Raw genomic sequence first — 24,603 nt, 5'->3', positions numbered from 1 at the left:
AGGAAAAGCCTATGGGATGTGTCTCACTTTGTGTCTCTCCTGGATTTCAGCACATAATTGTAGCCTGGATTAGACAGCTCTGTCGAGCTGAGATTTAGAGCCAAAACTGAGTATCTTCTGTTAGGTGCCAAGACCTTTCTCTTGGTTTAACTTGACAGGCTTATTCTGTGTTGAGAATAATAGCCTGGGAAGGAAACCATTCAGCCAGGACAAGAGAGCCGTGAGTTCAGTTTCTTTCTCAGTTTTACATTTAAACCTGTATTTCTCATTTCCCAAGAGGGTGCCACGAAGCCGCATAGAGCAGTCAAAACCTTCTGCTATACCAGTTGCTCTACAAACAGGGATGCACAGTTCCTGGGACCAAAACCAGCAGCATGGCCAGTGCTATGCAGGAAATTTAGTTAGTCTGATGTTTCAGCCTTCCAGGTGAATTCTTCAGCTACCAAGTTTATATAGAGGGTTATGTTTGCTTCTGTGACTCCTGCATTCCTTGTATACACTGGCTGAAATGACACCTGCTTGAGAAAATGAAACTCATATCTTCCACTTCATGTATGGGTTCTCTCACGTAGCTGATTATGATATCAAAAGCCACAGTTACAGCAGCAGAACCACAGGCTTCTGGCATGTGTGTTCATTTTAAAATGGCTGTGAGTGCTCAGCTTTGTGTTGGATTCAGTGTTATCACTGACAGGTGCATTTTGAGCACGCCTGCTAGATTGGTCCTGTAAGACATGCTTCTCGCTCACAAAGGTATGTATAATTAATGGACCCCAAATGGACTTCTGGTTGACATTTAAAATTGTAGAATCATAGCATTATTTAGGTTGGAAAAGACCTCTAAGATCATCTAGTCCAACCTTTAACCTAGCACTGCCAGGTCCACCATTAAACCATGTTACCAAGCTCTACATCTACATGTTTTTTGAAGACCTCCAGGAGTGGTGACCCAGCTACTTCCTTGGGCAGCCTGGTCCAATACTTCACAACCCTTTTGGTGAAGAAATTTTTCCTGGTATCCAACCAGAATCTTCCCTGGTGCAACTTAAGGCCTTTTCCTCTTGTCTTATCACTCTGTGCACAGTGGGGATTTTGATATTTGCAGCAAAAGAATTTTCACTATCTGTGCATTTTGTGGTGAAAATGTGTAGTTTTGTCTCAAGCATCCAAGCTACTGTGGGTTACAGGTACCTAACTTTCACCTAATTCATAGCTTATGAGTTGCTATGAATCAGATGAGTTGCTTTTGAGGTGGTTTTGGGTGCTGCTGCCTTAATGCTTGGGTCCAATGTGTTGTCCTTGCACCACTAAAACTGTGCTGCAAAAGTAAGTTGAAATAATTATGGATGAAGGGCAGACAGTGTTTGTGCCTCAGCTGGCTCTCCTCAATGCTCCTGGCAAATATTAGCTATGATAGCAAAAGTAAAGGAATTCTAAAGTACAGAGACTATTATCATAATTATCAGAAATGACACAATCAAAATTCCACACTCCTTTTACGACCTTTCTTTCCTAGGGCTGCAGTTCAAATTTCAGCTAAAATACTTGGAGGATATTGATATTTTCTACTAGCAAGTGATGCTTTGCCTGAGGACAGCAATAAATTTTTAGTGGTGATTGCCAAATTATATTTTGATTATTAGCAAGCTGCTTTGTCAGTTTGGACTTTGTTGTGCCAAGTCAAGTAAAGAGCCTCCTGACACCTGGCAGTAAATAACACACCACACACGCGCACACAAATTGAGGAGATGCATGCGGGTGTAAAAGAGGAAGGAGTCAATCTGTTCGCTGCTGTGCTTCCTTCAGCTGGAGCTGCATTCGTTTCTTGAGCAGCCTAAATCTTTAGGAGAGGTTTTAGGGTTGCTTCTGAATGTGTATGTGGAGCTCGCCAAAGCTGCTTCTTAGGCATGTTTTTTTCATTTTTAGGCATTTTTCATGTTTCTGTTCAAAACTAAAGTGGACTGTCCTCCCCAACATGGCAACACTATTACATTGTTCAGCGTTACTCGCTCAATTTCACTTAGCAAATGAAATATCAATGTAACTATATACACAGGTCTTAAAAAAAACTATACTGATATCAAATTAATATTTTAAATTACACATTTTTTTAAAAATGAACTGACTTGCATTGTGACCATTGAAAACTGAGAGACTGGTCACTTCACTCACAACATCCTCCCATATCTCTTCTGCTCCCAGAAAATAGCTGTGGATACCCTCAAGAATGGCAGCAGTTTTTGTACTATTTCTACTATTTGCTGACTATTTCTCACATGCTAAAAGACTGACACAAATATGAAATAATTGTGCGAAAGGCACCAGAGATTAATGCCTTTTTTTTCCTGACCAAAAAACCCCAGTGCTTCTCTGTACTATTTATGAAGCTGCAGTAGATGGTTCTGCTTTTACACTGTTTTAGTCTATCAACAGTGTCTTTTAAAAGAAAAATACGTTGTTATTAGCAGAATGATGCCTTTCATGTACACTTTTTCACTGTAGTTAGTGGGTGCCCATTTAAACTATGTTTTTTTTTGCTAGGTATAAACAGTTTTCTTTGTGTATCAATGATGAAGTAAGAGTTGTAGCCAAATGCCAGGATAAAATGAAAATACGAAACCTGTCCTGTTCTTGGCGGTAATCACTGAATGTCCCTAAAATTCATGGTTTCAGCACCTTCAGCAAAGTAGTTTAATTAGCTTTAGAATACAAGTAACACTTTTAATTTATTGTTGCAGATTTAGAACTGAGGGTACTGGTGAATGCAAAAGCTTGGTTCTGCAAGCACAGCAATTATTTTGGCAATCTTTATGCAATGCTTTCATATATTTGTTGTCTAATCCATAGTAAATGCTTTTGCTACTCTAACAGTAAGACATTCAGCACATCTTTAATTGTGGGAATGTTATGTGTGCAATTGCAAAAGTGTGTAATTCTTAAATTGATTTTTGTTTTTACATCCTATCTGTATTTTCAGTGCGCTTTCTGTGTTTCGCTGTCTGTAAGAACAATCCATATATAGTTGTTCGTGTTCCTTTGTAGCCAACCTAAAGCCAGTTCTTTTAACAGAAAACTTGTATCAGCTTCAGAGTCTACAGATCAGTCCCTGGTCAAGAGTTCCAGTGAATCAGTGACCTGTTCTGCTTCCTCTTGCATGTGCTCTCACTTGCGCTCTTCTTTCACTCTCTCTCATCCTCTGGAGTCTTGCTGTGGAAGTGAAGGATACTATATATTATGCGGCCTTGTTGTGACATCTTCTTTCTTGTTGGATATATTGACTATAGTGCTCCAGGTAATTCAAGCGGACTCTCCAATGCTGGTTTCATTAGCAAGGGTTGACTATTTTGAATTCAGTGACTGTGGAGGATATGCATCTGAATTTTAAGTACATCAAGTTCGGACAATGGGGTTTTATCAACGTTGGTGGAAAACAGGTTATGGTAAAATACATGTATATAACATTTTATTATTGGAAAATTGTTTCACTTTAAGGCTACTTACTCTGAGATTGAATAACATGTCACCAGACAGGAAAATGAGTCCTGTATTGAGACTTACTGTCTCTGGCCTCAGTTCAGTGGTCTACATCTAATTGATTCTATTCCAGTTTTTATATTGCACTGTTTATGGTAGTATTGGAGGGTTTTCTTCAGCAGCATTTTAAATGATTTGAACAATATTTGTCATGTTATTTTATTCTGTTATCCTTTTCCTAAAGGTCTTAGACTGGCCTCTGAAGAAGGCTTCTGTAGTGTTGTGGTTTTAATTAAATTAAATGCATTAATGTACTTAAGAAACAGAATTTTCTGACTTGTTAAATTTAATGTTTAAGTACTAATTTAAAATCAGTGTCTCAATGATGGGCACAAAATGGTGCCTGTATTAGTCTGTTAGTACCCCAGTAAGGAATTTATGAATTTTCTTATTGTACCAGGATATGAATTGAAATTTAAGGAAGTTAAATGACTTGTAGAGAGAATTAGGAACATTACTTTCCGTTGTACAGCTTAAGCACTTGGCCTTAGACTATACATCAGCTTTTAATATCATAAGAGTAATATTGGCGAGAGTATATATAGAGGATGGGTTTAATAAGTTTCTCCCTTTCGGTAGTTGTTACCAGCGCTAGTAGTATTTCCATCTGTTGTTATTGGAGGGAATATCTGAACCAGACAGCATTATAAATTGTATGAGCTTAACTGGAATCCTGATAACACTGCCTTAAAAATGTTTTGTTGACTTTGGGACTGATAGCTAAATGATGCTGTGTCCCTGTGTACTAGTAAGGAGAGCTCAAAGAGACTTTGTAGCTTAGGTGATAGCCTTAAAGCATTTGCATCAACCTGGTTGTTAATTGAATTAGATGGCGTGATGCTAGCCCAGTTTATTCTGGTTTGTTTAGGTTTATGTGACTTTATTTTTTTGTTCAACCTCATTGCTAAAAGGCATATGAATTGAAATGTGTCTTGTTCCATGTTTCTTTTCCAGACATTGCTGTTGAGAAGCTGAACTACAGACAATTGTGTGTCATAGAACAGGAAGAAAAGACGGTATATTTCTGAAGAAAATTTTCTGCAAATCATGTAGTACAGACTGTGGGTCAAGGACAGAGAGCAGTAGATGAATTATCAATCTCAAGACTGAGCGCATAATACAGTTTGTTTCTCAAACTGTCTCCTTTTAGGGAACAAGTGTTTCCCTGGGAAATAGGAGTCTCAGCTCACAAAGGCTCTTTCGCAACAATAACTCAAATCTAGTGGGAGGTTTTTTAAGATGTGATAGCGTTGATTCTGTCTCCATTAATCATTCTGGGGATGCATAGAGCCATTCCTTCTCACTTGTCCCCAGTAACATCTCTGTGCCCTCTCTCGTGCCACTGAGGCTGACATGGCACTGGCAGGGTTTCCTGAAGTCGAGGAGGAGCCTGGTGTCAGGTGCCTATCCTCAGTCTCCTGGAGTGCCCTCTGCAGAATAGCTACTTCATACTTGTCTTTTGGGAGTTGCTTAGTTTTGTAGGCTATATAGGACGGAAACTTCAGGCTACTGCATCATATTTTTCATTTGCCTTCAGATTTCTGTATTATTAAAAGCCATTGGGAGGAGGAGGCCAGTTTCTGTTTCAGTGGTTGAATTGAACAGGACTCTGATTTCCTTCCTAGGTACTTAAAGTTACTCTTAGTCTGTATTTGGAAAGAATAGGACAATCTCCTTCACTTCATGGAAATCTTAGGAGTAAACTGTTCAGATGCTTCACCTCAATTTTCCTGTGTACTCTGGCAAAACAGGCTGCTCAGAAGTACCTGAGAGGGTATCTGAACTATTGCAGTGCATCTGGTGTTTGCAGTGCTAGATTGTGAGTCTTCAAGATTGGTTAAGCGTCACAGGACAAGTCAAAGGGCAATGTTCTTTGTTCAGAAAGTGTCAAGTTGTATTAAGCACTGGAATATCCTGCTATGGTGTAAGCCGTTATTTCACTGTTGGGGAGAGAGTTTCTGTAGGGGATAAGCGTCTTCTGTTCTATGCCTGGGAAATGTCTCCTTTCTTTAGTTTATCACATATTTTTGAGAGTAAATATTAATTAAAATATTGTAAGTTTCATTATACTATTCCTTAAAAATCTACTTTCTTTTATCATGAAGCCAGTTCTTCTAATTTCCACTGTCTATACATGTTTAATCAGCATCTTCAAGTAAATTTTCAAGGAATTAATTTTTAATGTTTGCTTCATCTTGTGCTAACAGATTTTTATGCATGTGAACAGTTGTATGCGGATGCATACTATGTTTGCAACAAAATATTTTACCTTTATTTTGTTCAGCTGTTTGCCTGTCCTAAATCACATACATACCCAACACAGTAGTTGGGGGGGGGGGGGTGTGTCAGGCAGGAGCTTAAGCTGTCTGTGACATAGCTCTTATACTTTTCTGATACTGGTGTTCAGAGCTTGGCTGGCTGCTGCCAAGTCTGCACCTGCAGTGCTGCTTGATTGAAACTCTGCATGTATTCCTCTTAGTGAGAACAAATAAATAATATCTTCTGTTATTTACCAAACACCAGGATTACTTCAGAACCACAAGTAGCAATCCCTCTTCTGTGCTAATGTTCTGTCACTTCTACCTCGTGCACAGAGGATTCTCAGGCTTCATTCCTCAACAGAAATGCCATCTTTTTTTTCCTCCATGCTCTACCTCAGGTTTGATTTGCTATTTGGAGCCCTTACTTAAAATGCATATCTGGTATTTTGATTATGAATTGTCACATAAACAGAATGATTGATTAAAGTAATTTACATAGAAGCATTCATGGTATTTCTGAGCAAGGGAAAATACACAGAAGCACATGGCACTTAATTACATTGCTTAACAATAAATGTCAAGTTAAATCTTTTTAAAAAAAGATGAATGCTATACTTAAGCAAAGTGCAATTATATTTCTATGGTTTGAAATGTTTTACGCACTGTATATATTAGAGAGGCAAAGATATTAACACTTCAGCACATGCAGAGGTGCTGACAGATTACAGATGCTGCGAGGCAGGCTTTTGTAACTGCCGTCAGTTTAGTGCTTGCAAAGGGAACTCCTCTAATGTGCTGTTAATCTGAGCTCATTTACTTGTATGCAGTGGCATTTGCATACAGGCACACTTCTTAGAACTGATTGAGAACATGACGACTAGTGGTCCTGATTTGGTAAATTGTTGCGTATAAACAGGATTTGCATTCAAATGAGTGTTTTATATCACAGCCTGATTATACATCCCATTTTAATAATGTTGAAAGAATGGCAATAGTGGATTTCAGAAAGCTACTTCTCTGATTATATGTTCCAATTTTAAGTTAATTAAAAATGTCTCTGCCCCTTTTTTCCCTCCTCTGCTGATATTTAGTAACACCTGATTTTTTCCCCTCATTAAATAATGCGTGCAGTTCTATAACAAATAGTTATACCTTCCAAATTGTATTCAATGATGTGTTACATAAAAGCCTGTTGTACTGGTTGTGTACTGCTGTGGGAGGATAATGAAGGAGCAACTGACCTCCACAGTGTTCATCATCCTCTAATTCTGTTCTATTTCACAGCAAGTAGGAGTCTACAGAGTGAAACGTGGTGAGGTGCAGAGCTCTCCAACCTGAGTCTGAGCAGGTCCATGTGGTTACGGGCCACTGTTCGCTCCTGGGCAAAAGCACTGGCTCAGTTCTTTGTAACAGTTATAGCGATGTCCTTGTGGTGCAGCTTTGAGTCTCAGAGGTCTTAGATCCGTTCTTACCCTAGATTAGAAATAGAGAGGAAAAAAAGAATAAAATTATGAGGATTAAAATAATGTTATTTTTAATGAGGAGCAGTTTTCCAATTCAGTTTGCAATCTGACTTCGAACAATTGTGCTGGCACAACTCAGAGGTGTGTGGAAAATAATTCTCAAGTATATTTAACACTTGCACACCTAGATGTCTTCCTTGTCGTGTTTTTGAACCAATGTGAGAAGAGCCTGTCTTTCTGCTACTATGCACGGCAGCAAAACATCCTTTCCACTACTGCTGTGTTGGTGTACCTTCTGTGTTTTACAATGGTACTCTATTTATTTGATGAAGTGTAAGTTTTTCAATCCATGAATTTGAAGAAAATACATAAAATAAGGTGGTTTCAGTGCCATAAATTATTAAAGTGTTATAATTTAATTGCACTACGTGTTAACAGAGTATTTTTTCTGTTGCCTAGCAATGAGATGTACCATGAGGTTCACCGTGTGCTTAAGATTCCCTGATTAACTTCTGTTTTCAGAGTTTTGTAACTTTAACACAAATCATTACTCATAGGACAATCTGGAATATTCTTGTTTGTTAGGGGGTCACTTACTTAAGGAAGCTTGAGGCAGAAAGCTCTGGTACCTTCAGATTTCTGTAGTCCTTCTTCCATACTTGGTAAATTTTGGAAGTAACTTACCAAGCAGCAGTTGTTTTGTGCATTTTTCTACTTACTGGTAAGCTTTTCATGAAAGTGTTCTTTTACTTGGAAGGCTCCACACGGAGGCATTTTTAACAAGGCAGCATCTCTGCTTAGAAGAGCCGTAACCGCTGTGTGCTGCCCTGCAGCCCTAGGTGCCTTGAACAGGAGTTGACCGCTGACCTTGGAGTTATTCTCCGTGAGCATCTGAGCGGTAGCGGCATGGGCCCGGGTGTTTTGGTTGGGGAGCTGTGATGTGTGCCAGGGAGAAGCTTCTCATGGAACTCGATGAAGGAGGCTAGTGACTGACGAACCTGAAATGTGGAGAAGTGAAAAAGAAATGCCACGGCATGGTCCCAGAAGGATACCGTGTTCTACAAGAAGAGCTAATACATGGTCAGGACCAGCAACTACATATGAAGCTAGAAAGCTGAAACTAGAAAGCTTTTTGCTATGGGAAAAAGAGTATATTTACTTTTGGTTCCAGTCACCCCTAGTAAGAATGGGTATTGGATTATTTTGCAGTACTCTGTGAGGTGGTGGTGCTGCTTCAAGTTAAGCTCATGCAGTACAGGCCTGGAAACTACTCAGTATCTCAAGTTTTTCAACAACCATAACTGGTTTGTGCAGACTAAGTAGCTGAAAACTCAGTCAGAATGATAGAAGTGGCATACTGCTTATCGATATATTTTAGGATTGCGTCTTGCTTCAAGGCAGAGGGAAAAAAACTATTTGATTCGTAGTTTGTGTAGAAGCATGTAAGGAAGGAGAACGTGGTTACTGGACTTGTAAATTTGGATTTAACAAAAGGTGTCAGGATCATACTTCATAGAGACACAGGGGAAAAGAAATGCATTTTGTTATCCTTTTTATAGCGTAAAATCTGCTGTACCTTAGTGTTCCAAAATGGTTGTGATTATTATGAAAGATTTGTTGCTGCATATTTAGATTTCCACGTATATGTCTTCAGTTACACATCTTTAAGGAATTTGTCTTTACTCCTGTTGTAAACTATTGCTACTTTGTAGCATCTATATCATTTGCCTTTCTATTTGTCACCTTTATAATGGTTAATTTTTAATTAAGGAATTTAATACAGAAATTTAAATTTCACACCTTTAAGTGAGCAGAGTTAATTTTCACTGGAAAAGGAGGCATCTGCAAGCATTGGCACTTATCTTGTTTTGTAATTAGGCAAGTTTAGTTATGAAAAATGTAATTTTTTTTAAGGATAAACTGGCTTCTCTATTCCGTGCTTAAGTTTCAGTATGTACATTTTTGCACATAAGTGAGATTTTCCTCTGGGGTTATATAGTCTCAATATGATTATGAATGCTAATTATTTAAGAAATCTGTTTGGCATATGTTGTTTCATTGACAAAATATTGATATTATAAAATAGAGATTGATAATATAAAAAAGTGAAGTGTAATTTTTGCTGTGGTTAACATAACTAGCATTTTCTGTTTAGCTAGACTGCCTTAGGTACCATTCAGTGCTCCTGCAGCCTTTGTATAGGAAAAGAGGAAAGGGAGGTGTGCCTGAGATCAACTCAGAGTCCCTAATTTAGATGTCTTAAGTTAGAATTTGTAAATAACCTTCCCCATCATCTTTTTCCTGTAACCGCTCTGAATCTTCCATTTTCATCAGTCTGCCCCCAACCATTGCTTTTCTTCCTGGAGTGCTACATTGGTTAGTGGTCTGGATTTAACATCACTCGTGCTTCCCCAGCACATCGTCATCTGTACAAGGACCGAATGAAAATGAACATTCCCTTGACAAAGTCTAACACTCCAGAACAATAACTGGGGACAAGCAAAAAAGAAGTTGATTGTTTTTGCTGTTCCAGTGACACTGAGGGAAGGAGTAAGATAAAAGAAGGTGAAATCTCATTCTTGCTTGGCGTTTTCCTTTTGAGAGCAGCTCAGAGAGTACATCTGTAGTCTGAATCAGAAACACAGAATCACATTGTCTGTGTGGAGAGAAATGTGTGGGGAGATATTTTTGCATTGTCATTATTTTTAATGGTTGTGATTTCTAAAGCTCCTGTACTGCAGAGGCAGAAGACCTCATATCATTATTGTTGCCTAGAAAAAGTACACTGGTATACGCCTGCACCATGTCAGAGTTGAATCAAGGGTCTCCCAAAGCTTAGTTAAACCACTGGGAAATGTTTAGGTAAATTATAGCTTGACTGAATGTTACGTGGAGTAGTACTATTTCCCTTCCCTGTGATAGGAAAGCTGTACCACTCAACAGCCTCCAGCAGAGAAGCTCATGGAGAGCCTGTGTTGCAGTACATGGTGCTCCAGGAAGAGTAATTTAGCTCACCTGGAAGTCTGTGCCTGGCCAAGAACAAATAATTACAGAAGTTCCAGATTTGAGCCTAGTATCTTTAATGGTCACTCTCATTTGATGCCTAGCAACTGGTAAACTTGTTTTATTCCATGATGTCTTATGTACACTGTAGGTCTGCATAATTATGCCCAGTGATTTTCATTTAACAAATCTGTTTTTTCCAACAGCTATTTTTCCTGATAACAAGTCAGTACCAGTAGTTCTCCATGCATGAATAACTTGGCAACAACAAACCAGAAAAGGATTACTAAAGAGATTATATATAGGTTTCAAAGAATTGATAAGTAGCAAGCAAAATTGGTCTAAAATTGATGGAAACAGTTCCGAAGCAGTATTCGTTACACAACAAGCAGCATTTTACTCGAGTTTTATGTAACACCTGCTTCTAAACTGTGATTAAGCAACTGTGCAGTAAAAGGCTTAAGTTGTTGATAATTTCCTTTTTGGGGGGCAGTGGAGGGGGAGGTGAAGAGTTCTATAAGGATTATGTTCAGAAAGGTATGTGCATAGTTTTGAGTGATCAGGAAAGATTGAATGTTTTCTAAGAAATGTTTTGATCTTTACTGGTAGTCTGGCTAAAAGGGTCTCCGAGTATCATTCTTTCAAGATGTCCTTGGTTTACCTGTTCTACGTACTGTGTTTTTATTTCAGTCCCAGTTTCCTGTAAAGTGCCTTAAGTAAAAACAGTTCAGATGTCCAAAATATGCTTTTATTGTTTTCTTCTAGGTTGACTGGGGTCAGCTGGACTATTTAGTAATAGATATGCCACCTGGGACTGGAGATGTACAGCTGTCAGTCTCACAGAATATTCCAGTTGCAGGTATGTGTATTGTTTGACTGCTTCTGAAATTTGAAGTTAGTTTGGTGGTATTAGAATAGTCGTTTTTTAACAATGCGAGTCAAAAATTCTTTCAGTTGTCTTTCTAGTCAATTCTTTTCTTTTGTCTACACACTGAGTAACTACTCTGTCAGTAGTGTAGTGGTCAAAAATGCTATCAGTGATTTTTAACGTGTCTGCATTAAGATTGTGTTGCTTTCGTGTAAGAGAAGTTTCAAAAACATCAAGAAGTCAAGTATATCAGCATGCTAGAAAGAAAGGCAGCTATGCCAAAAACTGTTAAGGCTAACAGTAGACAGTACTTTCTTTGTCTCTACCTACTACATATTAATGCTAATACAATAAAATAGGTGGTCTTCATGGTTGCTTTCTAATTATAAGCTGACAATGCTGTTAATGCACGGCATTTATTCGGTTAAACCATGCAGTGCCGTACTGCACTAATGCATTCTTTTTTCTCTTGCGTTGTGAATTTGACTTTTTATAGGGGATTTAAACGTTGACAAATCAGTCTTGAGGTATGTAGGTTGCTGTCTAATCCCATTGGCTTAAGCAGGAATTAAAAATACTGCTTCTGAAAGGATGCTTAGGATCTCGTGAGATCTAATAGATGGTAATGGTTTTACCTGTCTGACATACTTCAATGGAAGCAATTGTCAACAGGCAGTGTAATGAATATTAGGAACTTAGTGGTAAAGAGACAAAGCAATCCTTATGGTTCCAGCACTAACTCAAGAATTGCTGCAGATCTTTATTGGGAGGGTACTGCAGCGCTGGAACTTCTTATCCAAAGAGTCTGTGGGATCTCCATCCTTGGAAAGTCCCTGAATTCCACTAGAGGAAGCCATGTCTTGTGCTCTCTAGTGCTGCCAGTAGATGACCTCCAGAGACCTTTTTCAAGCGTATTTATTAAATACTCAATGGGACTGTTTGCTCCACTTCTTTGTGATATCAGATAAATATGTTGAGACAAAAAGAATACCTTCTGTGCACCTTTCACTGCTCTCATTTTTTTCCGGAGTGCAGACTGGCTCACATGTGCAGGCAGCTCACATGGCGCTCTCTGGTACTCTGTTGTCTGTGCTTTAGTGGTAGTAATGCACTGAAGTTGAGGCACCAAACCTTAAATTTGTAGAACTATTTCACTTGAATGTAAAGCTTTTACCAGGCTGCCAAGTAACAAATAAAGGTTTGTATATCTCTACAAGTTGGCAGGGTAGGATAAAAAGGGTTAGCTACACACATAAGTAGAAAGATTGGTGGGCGTTGCAGGTGTGCCCATGAGTAAATGCACTAGAGCTAAAAGATTTTGGAACATAGGCCCTGGTTTCACAGCAAATCAGTGCTGTTACAGCATAGTGAACAGTACAGGAATGAAGTGAGTCATTTTAAAATCAGGCAGCACCTAGTATCTTTACCTTGTAAGGGGCAATCTTACATGATAAAGACAGTTACCCATATATCTACAAGACAAAATGTCTGAAGAAGTTAAATTTAGGGTTAAAGCTGTGCAGTGGCATCTCATAAACTTCCATAATGTCAAGTTTAGAAAAACATAAATCTTCTGACATTTATATAAAGACCAAATATTAGGGCACATGCTAATTTATTGGCAATGCTTTTGACTCAGAATTGTTAATAACCACAGAGGGTTCATTCTGCTGTCTGTGATTGTGCTGAGTGGTGGAAGGTTTTTAAAAAAAAAAAAAAAAGGCAGATTTAATGATTTTTTTCCCATAAGAAGTATGAGTCTTTTAGTGTCTTTGCTTATCTGTAACCTCAAACATATAATAAAAAGAAAACCATGATTCATACCCATTTTCTTAAAGAATCATAGAATATCCCAAATTGTAAGGGACCCACAATGATCGTAGAGTCCAACTGCTGGCACTGGTATTAAGTGTAGGTAAGCGTATGTGAGTAGCAGAACAGGACGATCTTTTGTTACCAGGTTTCGAAGCAACGAGGTATAGTGTGACTGTGGTATGGAAGTTTTTGGTACAGCAGAATTTCACATTAAACCTTATACATAAAGGTAGAAAAATTATGAAATTCAAGAGGTATGTATTATGGGTTCCTTTAAAGTATGGTAAGTGTTGATAATTGCTGTTCACTACAGTACAGCTAAATTTCAGTTATATATGATTGTCAGAAACATGTGGATTTCACACGTGTTGAATCATATTTTGAGGCAAGTCAAAGTAGACAAGACATTGATTTAAAGGAAAGAAAACCACCAACAATCAATACAGATTCTCTTCATATGCCCTAACGGGATAAATTCCTTTCCCATGTCTCTTTTAACTCTTAAACTCTTGACTATGGCATTTTTTGTATAAACATGGGCTGAAGACAGCGTTTTGAATTGAATTCTGAAATCACTTCATCAGTACTACAGTTGCTCAGTTCAGTTTATTACTTCATCAATCCTAACTTCATAAAATTAGGAATGATACCATCACTTTACATTTGCCTTCCACGTTAGTTGGTGTAGTAGAGCATGTTAGTTAAGGTCAAAACTGACTGTAAAAACAAGTGTTTTGTGCTTTTGAAGACAACGAATGTAACAGACAAGGAGTGATTAAGATTTATAATTCCCTGTGTTCTTTCTGACTCAACAAATTTCAGCAATTTATAGAGAATTTCCTCTGCTGTCTGTTGTATATTCCATTCTTGTTGGGAGGGCTTGTTTTTGTGTATTACAACTTCAACGGTGCTTTCTTCTTTCACTCTTGTTAATTGGTTGCTGTCTATTCAACTGTCCTTAGCCTTGTTTAGCGTACCTTTATTTTCTTCAGCCTTGTTGCTTTCAAGGGTACAGAAGCCAGTGTCACAAATATCAGTGATGGTGTCCTTGGAACAGCCTACAGAATTCTCCTGTTTTTTTTTTTTAATGGGCTCCATTGTCGTTTGCAATTCACGTTTCTAAGCTGCGTGGTGTCTTTATTTATTACAGAAAGTAGTTGGTGTTCTGCCATTCTGTTTCTGCTCCATTTTTCTTGTTCTTTAGTTTTTCCTTTGAGGATGCGTTGGACGGTCATGGTGTTAGTAGCATAATTTCTTCCTTTCCTTAGAGACAGCATGTATATATCCCAGTTAAGTACATTTGGAAGTGCATTATCTAGTTTGCATGAAAGTTGTACTTTGATTTGCATGCATGCATATGTGAGATATAGTATTTGCATTATGTTTTCATTATTTATCTGTGGCTTCCTAGGGGTAGACAGTGCAGAAAAGTTTTATTTTGTCTCTAAATAAATTTACAGAACCTGCATTCATGTTTTTGCCAATCACCCTACAAATTTTTCTGTGAATCTGAGAAAGAGCACTGGCAAACATATTTTGTTTGGGGAGGGCTGCTCAAATGTGCCATGAAAAACTGTAGCATTGCAACTTCTGACAATGAGAGGGACTGTTAGGATGTGTGAAAGGGTATTAGTTTTTAGAGTAATTTATTCTCCTGCATCACAGCTACCATAATTTCCTTGAGTCATGAAAAGATTAGAGCAACATGCAATGGATAAAAGCAACACAACAAAATCTGTCATTTAATTCTGATCATTAAACAATATCAGCCTCACAACTTGATCGAAGTGGCAGTTTTGTGTATGTACTTTTCATTCTTTAGAAGATGATGACCAAGGTTACTACCGTGACTGGTTTTTTTATTATTCATAGCTACCCTTACTAGGAGATGTCTTATTTAACGTATTATTCATTAATCACCTGTAACTTTTCTCATGTTTGCAGTCATTCTTCAGCAAACTAGCAGATGAGAAATTATATGACAGCTTGGAAATGGGATATATATTTTTCTTCCCCCACTGCTCCTTTCTTTAGATACCAGCCTACTTTGCAAATAAAAATCCTGGGTCAGTCAGGAAAAAAGGCTTTGTTTATGGTCTGTTGCTACTTACTTTTTCTTTAGTTCTACTTTTTTACTTCTATTTTTTCACCTTTTGCATCCAAGATACTCAGAAGCAGGCTTTATCATGTCTTCAGTATGCATGGGAAAGTTTGAAGCTTCCTTACACATTTTTCAGCATTTAAAACGTAGGAGTGTTCAGATGACATTGTGATGTTTGGTATCAAAATGTCTTATATTTTGTGTAAACTAATGATATTACGATGAAAAAGGTCTGTGATTTTTTTGCATTACCTATTTGCTAAATTGAGAAATGTGAAAGTGTACATTCTTTTGTTCAGATAAAGGAGCCATAAATCCAGAGAATAAATAATGAATCCAGTGAATAGGAGCTGGAGAATGAGCCTCCCTGGACATTAGGAGAGAGGCTCTTCATTCTCTCATTAGAAAGTTGATTCTGACCCACAGGTCCGAAGGCTGTCTGGATAGCAGAAACTGCATGGGTGGGAGAAAGCGCTTGCCTCTTGGAGAGAGTGTCCTGGCACCCTGTTAGCACAAGCACTTCTTCTTAGAGAAGCTAAATTGTGGAGACTGTTAACTATGTTAGGCTGCCTGTCACCCTTTCTTTATTAACATTAAAGTGAAGTTAGCATTAGTAAAATGCGACAGCTTGACAGCTCTGGAGGCTGACACTCTGTCCCAGTTGACAGAACTGGCTCCAGGTTAATAATGGAATTGTCATTTCATTTTCTAAACTTTGTCATATCACACTCTTCTCTGGACATCAAGATGCCATAATGATGAAAACCAGTAGAAGTACACACCTGTCCAGTGGGAAGTGGACTGAGACAAATAATTACACATCTTACTGAACAGTCTCTTAATAATTACAGTGATGACATTTGGACTGAACTGCATAAATAGATGTAAATGTAAAAGGTTTTGTTTTATTTCAGTGCACTTAAATTTCCCATCTTTGGGAAGTAACAGTTTTGGTTTTTGCCTTTTTTCCCCCCTATTTCCCCCCCCCCCCCAAGCATATTTTTATAATAAGCTTATAATAATAAGCTTTTAAAAGGCTGTTACTGAAAATCAGGAAAGACCATTAGTCAAGGTGAGCAAAGTGAAAACAATATATATGCTATTTTATGTGTTTTGTCAAGTTCCATAAAAGCAGGAGTGTTGTCATTGCTAGCCATACAGGGAATTACTTTCATCACCTTTTAGATTTAAAACCAGCATAGTGCACAGATTCTACCTTCTTTTTGTTGCTTTATTCCACAAATTAAGTAATTTTTCCTAATGGCCGTATCTTTCAGCAATATGTGGATCTTAATTATCTCCTGAATGTCTTTTGCAGATAATGGCTGAAATATTTACCAAAGGAGTTTCTGTTACTTCAAATACGTATTTTCAAAGAATTGTAATTAATAATTTTTTTTGACAGCACTCTTTTGATAGATAGGTTTAAATGAAAACAAAAAGCTTATTTCTGTCTTTATGGATTAAGCTTTAAAAGTCATAGCAGTATTTTCTCTATTCAGATGTATAAATTGAGGAGAAAAGAGTAGAAGGATATTGCCAACTTGAAGCAAGTTAGCGTTTTTAAATTCTGAAACATTTTATTGAATGCTACATACCGAACTGGTAAGCCAAACGCTATTTATTCAATTATATGTCAGTGCCACACAGATGAGAGATCTTGGGTTATAGACAACTGTAGGCGATAGCAGTGTGTGTGCCACTGGTAGCTTAACACTGATGGCCAAGTAAACTCCACCACACCACGCTCTTATTCACTCTCAAAGGAAGAGAAAATACGATGAAAAGGGGCTCAAGGGTTGAGATAAGGACAAGGAGATCACTCACCAGTTGCCATCATGGGCAAAACAGGCTCAGCATAGGGAGATAAATGTAATTTGTTGCCTAACAGTAGTAGGCTAGGGCAGTGAGAAACTAAAAGGAAACTGAAAGCACCCCCACCAACCCTCTTCTATGTCTTCCTTCTGAGTGGTGCTGGGGAAAGGGGAATGGGGGCTGTGGTCAGTCCATGATGCTTCATCTCCACCATTCCTTCACGGTCACTGTCTTCCCATGCTCCAGTGTGGGGTCCCTCCCACGGGATGCCGTCCTTCACGAGCTGTTCCTCTGTGGGCTGCCCACAGGCAGCAGCTCTCCAAGCACTGCTCCCACACGGCTCCGTACCACGGGGTCCATCCATCAGGAGCAAACTGCTCCAGCACGGGTCCCCCACATGTGGGCGGCAGCTCCCCCCAGACCCCCTGCTCCTGCGGGGGCTCCTCTCCACGGGCTGCAGCTCCGGCCCGGGGCCTGCTCCTGCGGGGGCTCTCCATGGGCCGCAGCCTCCTCCAGGCCACATCCACCTGCTCCACCGGGGGCTCCTCCACGGGGGGGCTGCAGTGTGGAGATCTGCTCTGATGTGGAGCTGCTTAGCTGAACTGGATCCTGCTTAACATTTAATAATGTACAAAACCAGCAAGTTCCAGTTAACAAGCAGTGAAAACGAAGAGAAAAAAAAATTCACATAATTTAAAAAAGAAAACAATTTTTTGTTTTCTTTTTTAAAATTTTTTCGTGGTGTTGGTATGGAAAAGGACTGTGGTCTGTGGGATAAAGGTGTCTTCTTAAATTAACTGAAATCGCAAAGTGAGTAGGTATGGCAGCCTTCTTTTGACTTTTCTGAAGAGAAATGATCAAAAAAACCCACAACCCTAACCAATGCAACCATACGAGTTGCATGTAGCACATGCTCTGATTGTAGGTATATCTGTATTCTGTCATTGCTCTTTGTGTAAGTGTCTGTTTGCCCCTGGTTGAATATCTCTTACTTTGATGCAAATCACAGTTGCAAGGCATCTGATCTTTTCTTTTAGTTTAACAATGATTTACGATGTTTTTCTCTGTTTCTGAGCTAGCTTTCTTTTATGGAGGTGGTGCATTGTTAGTATCTACAGTAAATTTTTGAAGATATTTTATGGAAGTCATCTGAGTTTTTTTTTTAAAGGTAAATTTTACTTGATCTATTTTTGAATTGCAAATATTTTTAACATCAGATTTTTATACTTTTTTTCAGATAGCCATGGAGATTTATTCTTTCTTTCATGCTATCTTCTGGTATTTTAAATAACTGCATGAAAGGAAAAGGAAATAGGTTTAGGACAGATTAACAACAACAACAAACCCTTAGTCATAACATTAGGAATTTTTTTAATTGTCAGTTGCATTTGTCCAGCTATAACTTGTATGTTTAAATAGTGTTCTTCCCTTTTTCAGAAAAGCTGTAGTTGACAAATGCAAATCATCATCAGGGTTATCTTAGCTTTGGATGGTCTTAGTTAATTATGAAGTGCCTAACCCAGTAGACTGTACATTTAGTTTAGAGACCAAAATGCAGTATGAGTTACGTGTTAATGGCTCAAACTGTTTCAGTATTAATTTAAATTTAACTCTTGGCTCATGGGGATTTAACACAGATTTGCTGTCCAAGCTGAAGTGAGAGTGTGTTCAATGCAAGTTCTTTAAACTTTATAGTTTTCTAAAAAAAATAGTTGCTAGGTATTGAGGAAAAAAGCTGTGATGTACACAGGCTTTGAAAACTGAGGTTCTCAGAGGTCTGGCAATAGTGGCTGACTGTATGTTACACAGCACATTTGCTGCAATTGCTGCTTTTTTTCCAGACCATTCTGAATAGGAAGAATAAACAAATGTAGAGTTCAGCTGACAATTACAAAGGATAAGGAAAATCCATGCGAATAATGGTACTGCATTCACCCTCACCTCTGGGGAAAAAAGTTAAAAACAAGTTTGTGGACATGATTGAAGTATTTTATGTTGTGTGGTTTTGTTGTTGGTTTTGGTTTTTGGAATAGGAGCACTCTTCCCTAGCTCTTTCGATTGGCACCTCTCAGAAATTGTTAGACTTTAAAAAAAAAAAAAAAGTATTAATTTCTTAAAAGAGAATATTTGGACATTGCTCTTGTCTAGTATAATGTGCACTGTAATTTGGATGTAATTTGCAAAGGGACTTGAAGGCAGGAGGTGCAGTGGAATAGAGCAGAAAAATGCTAATTCAGACAGCCAAAGAAAAGTGCAATGTGGCAATGTGTCTGTGAGGGAGTAACTTATTTTAGACACGTACTTTGTAAATAATGCTTGTTCACAGATGCTACTACAAATATTTTCAGTGGTCTAACACTTTACTAAGTAAATGTTATGTATTGAATGACCTGTGTATTGTTTACCACGACCAAAATCAAGCATTTTAACAGTGAGAAGCATGTTCTTTATGGCTTTCTCCATGTGATCTAGCGCAAAATGGATGTTACAATACTTACTGGCCAGTTAGGTGAGGGCAGTTGAACTGCAGGATGACAGCTTAGTCCAGCTACTGATATTCCTTTGCTCAGTTTTCACTAACGAAGTTCCTGTCAATAAGAGCATAGGATTCTCCCTGTGCTTGCTGTAAAACCCATGTCCTCTTTTCGTGTGGGCAGGGTGGTAGTGCCTCAGTCTCGAATTACCGGCTAGTTTGTGGGCGGAAGAGGATGTGTGGCTGTTGAGAACATACACCGTCTGAGCAGCTGTTCAGACTCTTCCAGGAAGGTAAGAAGCAGGCTGGAGGCGGGACACAGCCAGGATCCAGACTTCAGGACAATTCTGAGCTATGCTATCAATCTTAAGGATCCCTTAAAGGAAAGTCAGACTAAGGGTTCTTTCAGGTGACCAGTTGCAATGAAACATCACACACACAAGCTAAAGGAACTTCTTTATGAGGTTCATCCAAGGAGATGGCAAATTTTTAATGTTAATGCAACTTTAAGCATCACTAACTGAAATTCTGTAATTCTAGCAAAGACAAACAATAGCTCATTCTGCATATTCAAGTGGAAACTATCCTGTAATTGCAGGCATGTTTTATCTATGAAATAACAAGAAATTGCACAGAACCTGAGTGGGTCTCTGAAGATCCATAGTGGAGACGATTCCGGTTCATTAGGCTATTTATAACTTGAAAGTCTTGCCTGGAAGCTTGAAATTGATGCAATGGAAGAGGTAGCAAAAGCTACAAAAAACGCAGTGATGTGGTAAGATCAGGCCATCGGCAGCTGCATTGAGGTCTGAATGTGGTTCCCTGCAATTGTTCAATGCCTGTCTATTAGCAGGCGCAATTACTAGAAAAATGCAATATGTTTTTGTGTCTTTTTCCTCCTGAACTCTATTTGTCAGTCTTTCTGGTCTGTTACTTTTCACTCCACAGATTTTTGGGTGGCATTATTTACTAAGTTAGTAAGAATCAGGGTGATAGAATCCAGTCATTCATCTAATATTGGCAGGGGCAGGTTGCATTCTTAGTCATCTGTCTGGATGAGATGCACGTAGCTTAGTTATGAAGTCTGCCTTTGTAGATATCAGAGGGGAAAAAAAGGATTAGGATGAAAAGATTTGCTCTTTAACATAAGGTCGATCTTGTAAACTTAGTTTATCAGCTGTTTTTTAGACTTGCCTGTTTTTCTTCACTGGCTTGAAAGAGAGCCAAAGTGATTTGCTTAGGTACAAATTAATTTTAACTAAGGCTTGGGGAGATTGCACCTTGTGCCTTGTAACCCAAAATGTCTAATGCAGACCGTAGTGATACAGTGAATGCAGGTGATGTTTTCTGTACACAGAAATTGAAGGCTTTTGCAGTATTTCTCATTTCCTAAGCACCAGTCCACCAGTAGGGTGAGTAACAATGCACCATATGCACACACCTCTCTTTTATTGGGGATTAAGCACTTGGGGTTTTAAGAAGAAGGGCAAACATCAGGCCTCTGTTAGTTCTGTCTCTATTTTGTATGCTAAGTATTAAAAATATAGTTAGCATAGTTTCTGTTAATGCAAAGTGCCTCAGCTCTTTGACTGAAATACAGTGAAGTTACAAAAATAAATGAAATGCATGAATAAGAAGATATGCCAGTTAAACCTAAATGTGCTTGTTAGATGCGTATGTTCAAGGCGTAGAAATTATTCTTCTGCCCACAACGGAGAAGACAGAATTTGTACTATATTTTAATGTGCGATGTGATAACATTATAGTTTCTGCAACTTCTTCTCTGTTCAATTTGTCAGCCTTAGTTTGCTTCATTTAGACAGGCTTGTGTAAACATTGCACGTATTGCTTCAAGAGGCATGCTGCATGCATGAATTCAGTCGTGTTTCATTACTTTATTGATCAAAATAACTCTTTACTGTTTGATATTCCTATTAACCATGTAGAGCCAAAACAGCAAAGAAGGTGTGTGCTGTGTTCTTTCTTGCTCATCATTTGAATTGCTTTCTGAATTAAGTATGCAAACTTATTCAGCGAAGGGGAACACCGAGGCAAGTCTCATCTGCCATATTCTGTTGCTAGTGGAGGAAATAATGCTGCTAATAATTTGAATTCTTGAACTTCAGGTTGGGTTTGCTGGGCTAGCAGTTGTACCAAAGAGACAGAAAATGCACTTAATTTAAAGGATGTTGTTATAAGTCAGTACAAGCTGACTGAATAAATTTAGCCTGGAAATCAAAAATAGGTTTCTGACCGTAAAGATTCTGGATCTTCTCCATAATAAACTTTGCAATCTGCAATTACTCTTCATAAGTTTTGGACAGGTTTCCTATGGAAGGTAGATACCGGCATTAGGAGTGGACTGGAGCCAATGATCTTTGAAGTCCCTTCCAGTCCTGTGGTTTTGTGCCTGAGTTTCAGTTTGTTTGCAAGGAAATAATCACTCACCAAACAGGTATTTCATAAATAGGTCAAAAGGCTCATCAGATTCTGCAAGTCAGTAAATCCCTGGTAGCCGTTTGTAATATTTATTTTTTGAACTTATTTTCATGTTTCTAGCTTATTTTAAGGATTTAATTTTCACTGAACTATGTATGAATGGAATTTAAGGTAGGAGCTGCTGAAGAACTGAAGCGTACTGCTTTTCTTTTCCAAATTGGCATGTTCAGAATTGAATCAGATTTACTTCTAATTAAAAAGTAAATTAAATCAATAATTGAATATGAAACTTAGCTTTTCATTTTGATGAAAGGTGGTGGGTAGTACTTCCTTGAGACCACCCTTAATTTACATTTTACTTCAAGAAATGTAAATGAGGAGATGTCCTGTATCTTCTATGTTGATGTGAAGTAAATCACTTAGTGAAGATATCGTTAAGCAGTTTGGGCCTCAGGGAAGTGCTTTAGAACCAGAAGACAAATCCTAATGAAATTACAGTAATTTTAAATAGCCTTCTTTAAACTGCTTATGAAAGTGTCAGACGCTTAACTAACACGACTAGTCTGATTAGTGCATACTGTGCTCTGCTTTCTTAAGCCACTGTGCATACAGCCAAAGTGAAGTTTTTTTTATCGCTGCTGTTACAGTTACCTCTGTGGTTATCAGAGGCAGCACGTGTGAGCTCGCTTCTTTTTCAAAGAAGCACTGTCCTCAGTGTCAGTAGAAGGGTATGATACCAAATTTCACTATTCTCACAAACAGGAGCAACAAAAGTAATTTCAAAAAAATTAACCAGAGGGAAATAATGTGGTGTTTTTGTTGTTCTGTAATCCAGTTCAGAGCAAAAATTAAAATAGGAGAGAGACCTATTACACCCTCCGCACCAGCTTCTTGGTTACGTTGCCTTTCATTCTGTGGAAGAAGCCATCCAAGTTATCCACAAGCTTAGTTTTAACTCACGTATGACAGAAGTTGGAATTTTTTTACAGGGAGTTTGTGTTCAAGGCAGCCTAAACTCTGCAAAATACCATTGAATCTTTTCATCTTTTGAGATTTTCCCTTTGGGTAAGGTCCTCTAGCAACAGGTTATTAGTGTAAAACAAACAAACCTTTCCCAAATAAGCTGTTTATGGTTATATTGGATGTTTTCATTGTGCCTAGTTTGATTCGTTTAAAAAAATTTATGTTGGACCAGAAAATGGTCAATTAAGTTTTGCTGACTGCATGTTAACTTCTCTATGAAGATCTGCAGAATGCTAACTGAGCCAGTATCTTTTTTTTTAAAAAAAGCATAAACAAAAACCTGCCATGTGAAGCAACTACTTTACACATAAGACACAAATTCTAGTTTTCTATTTCTGTTTGAAGAGACAGCTAAAATAAGCACTTTGTCTAAGTATTGAAAGATGTTTATTGAGTCTAAATTTGTAGACTGCTGTTAGGGTAGGGCGCATGCATTTTGTGGAATTAGCCCAATATTTCAGCGTTGTCTGTGAAGTGTAACCCCGCACTTCGTTGAAATGACTGGTTAAGGTGTTGTGGATGTAACTGAAAGGGTTCCATGTTAGTCTTTGCTGTGTCATTGGAAGCAGGTCGACTCGGGAAAACCAGCAAATTATTTGGATGCCAGAGTTTTAGAGAACAATAGGGAAATTGCATTTGCTTAGTACATTACATATGCTGTTCAGTTTTTGGACTTGTGTCTAATATTATGTAAGGCAGAGATTGGCAGCTTTTCAGGAGTGAGGTGCCAGATTGTATTTTTCTTTTGCAAATTAGAGGTTAAGCACACTGGTGGAAAACATTCACATGTGCTGTCGGGCAATGTTTGGAAACGGCTGACTGTCACGCAGCTGAGATGCCACCATGCAGCACATGGCTTGCACGGGGCTGTGGCGAGGGGCAGGGCTGCCTGTCCCACTGCTCTGAGCTGGGAGGCCTCTTAGGGACTCCAAGGCTCCCAGTATGCAATCCCAGGTGGTGACTAGGAAAATCGACACGTCTTCCTTTGACAGGTACACCAAAGGCTGGCAACTGCAGGCCCGTGCATCTGAAATCATATGTCGTAATTGCTTTCAGTGTGAAGGTGGGCACAAATTTCTCCTGTGAGGTTAGCGTGATGCGACTTTGCAGAGATATTTTTATAACATACTTAGGAGACTGGCTGATCGCTGTAAAACCAGAACTAATCAATTGCTCACTAATGTGATGCTTTATATCCCGTTTTTTAATAATAGGGATGGGTATGAGTAGATTCTTGATGCAACTGTTAAGAAAACAGTATTTGAAGCCCTTGAGCATATGCAAAAAGATGCAGACACAGCTCTTTGTGAAGTGATAGGGAATATTTTAATGGCTATATTGGTTTTGCAGGTTGTGTTACTCATGAAATGATGTAACATAGTAATGTGTAGACTTCCTTAGGTTCTTACCTCTAACAAAGAGCTATAGCTGTTCTGAGTGTTTAATAACTCTTAGGAGTGCTGATTAGCAGGGAACTTGAGGTCATGCCTGACTGGTGAGCAATAGGGCGCTATTTTTCCCCAAACATAGTGCAGGTGTGTATAGGTTGGTCTATTGTAGAGTCATTCATACAGCCACGGTCCTGTTAGACTCACTGGTGCCGTGCCTAGTATAACAGGTTTCAAGTTTGTGCCTGCCAGTCGCGGTATCCAAAAGCCTAGCAGGCTCAGAAAGAAACAATCTGATGGCAGATAGCTGCCTCTTGCTTTTAGTGCAAGGCTCAAGGTTAAATCAAAAGCTTTCGGATGGCATGGAACAGTTACTGTGTACATATTTCCAGAATATCACCATTGCAAACTGTGAGCATG

At 38.6% G+C, this 24,603-nt stretch overlaps 1 protein-coding gene across 6 annotated transcripts in view; it reads left to right on the top strand.

Annotated features, from left to right (window-relative positions):
- NUBPL (NUBP iron-sulfur cluster assembly factor, mitochondrial) overlaps window positions 1-24,603 on the top strand; it is an 89,957-nt gene that overhangs the window by 42,016 nt on the left and 23,338 nt on the right. For all 6 annotated transcript variants that reach the window (XM_083837146.1, XM_083837145.1, XM_083837147.1 and 3 more), the window contains one exon: window positions 11,027-11,120. In XM_083837146.1, coding sequence (XP_083693272.1) covers window positions 11,027-11,120 — 94 coding nt within the window. The remainder of the gene's footprint in view (window positions 1-11,026; window positions 11,121-24,603) is intronic.

This window comes from Anser anser (genome assembly GCF_964211835.1).
Source record: "Anser anser genome assembly, chromosome: 5".
Lineage (NCBI taxonomy): Eukaryota > Metazoa > Chordata > Aves > Anseriformes > Anatidae > Anser > Anser anser.
The sequence above is the reverse complement of the archived record's forward strand: the minus strand, read 5'-3'. Positions and strand labels throughout refer to the sequence as shown.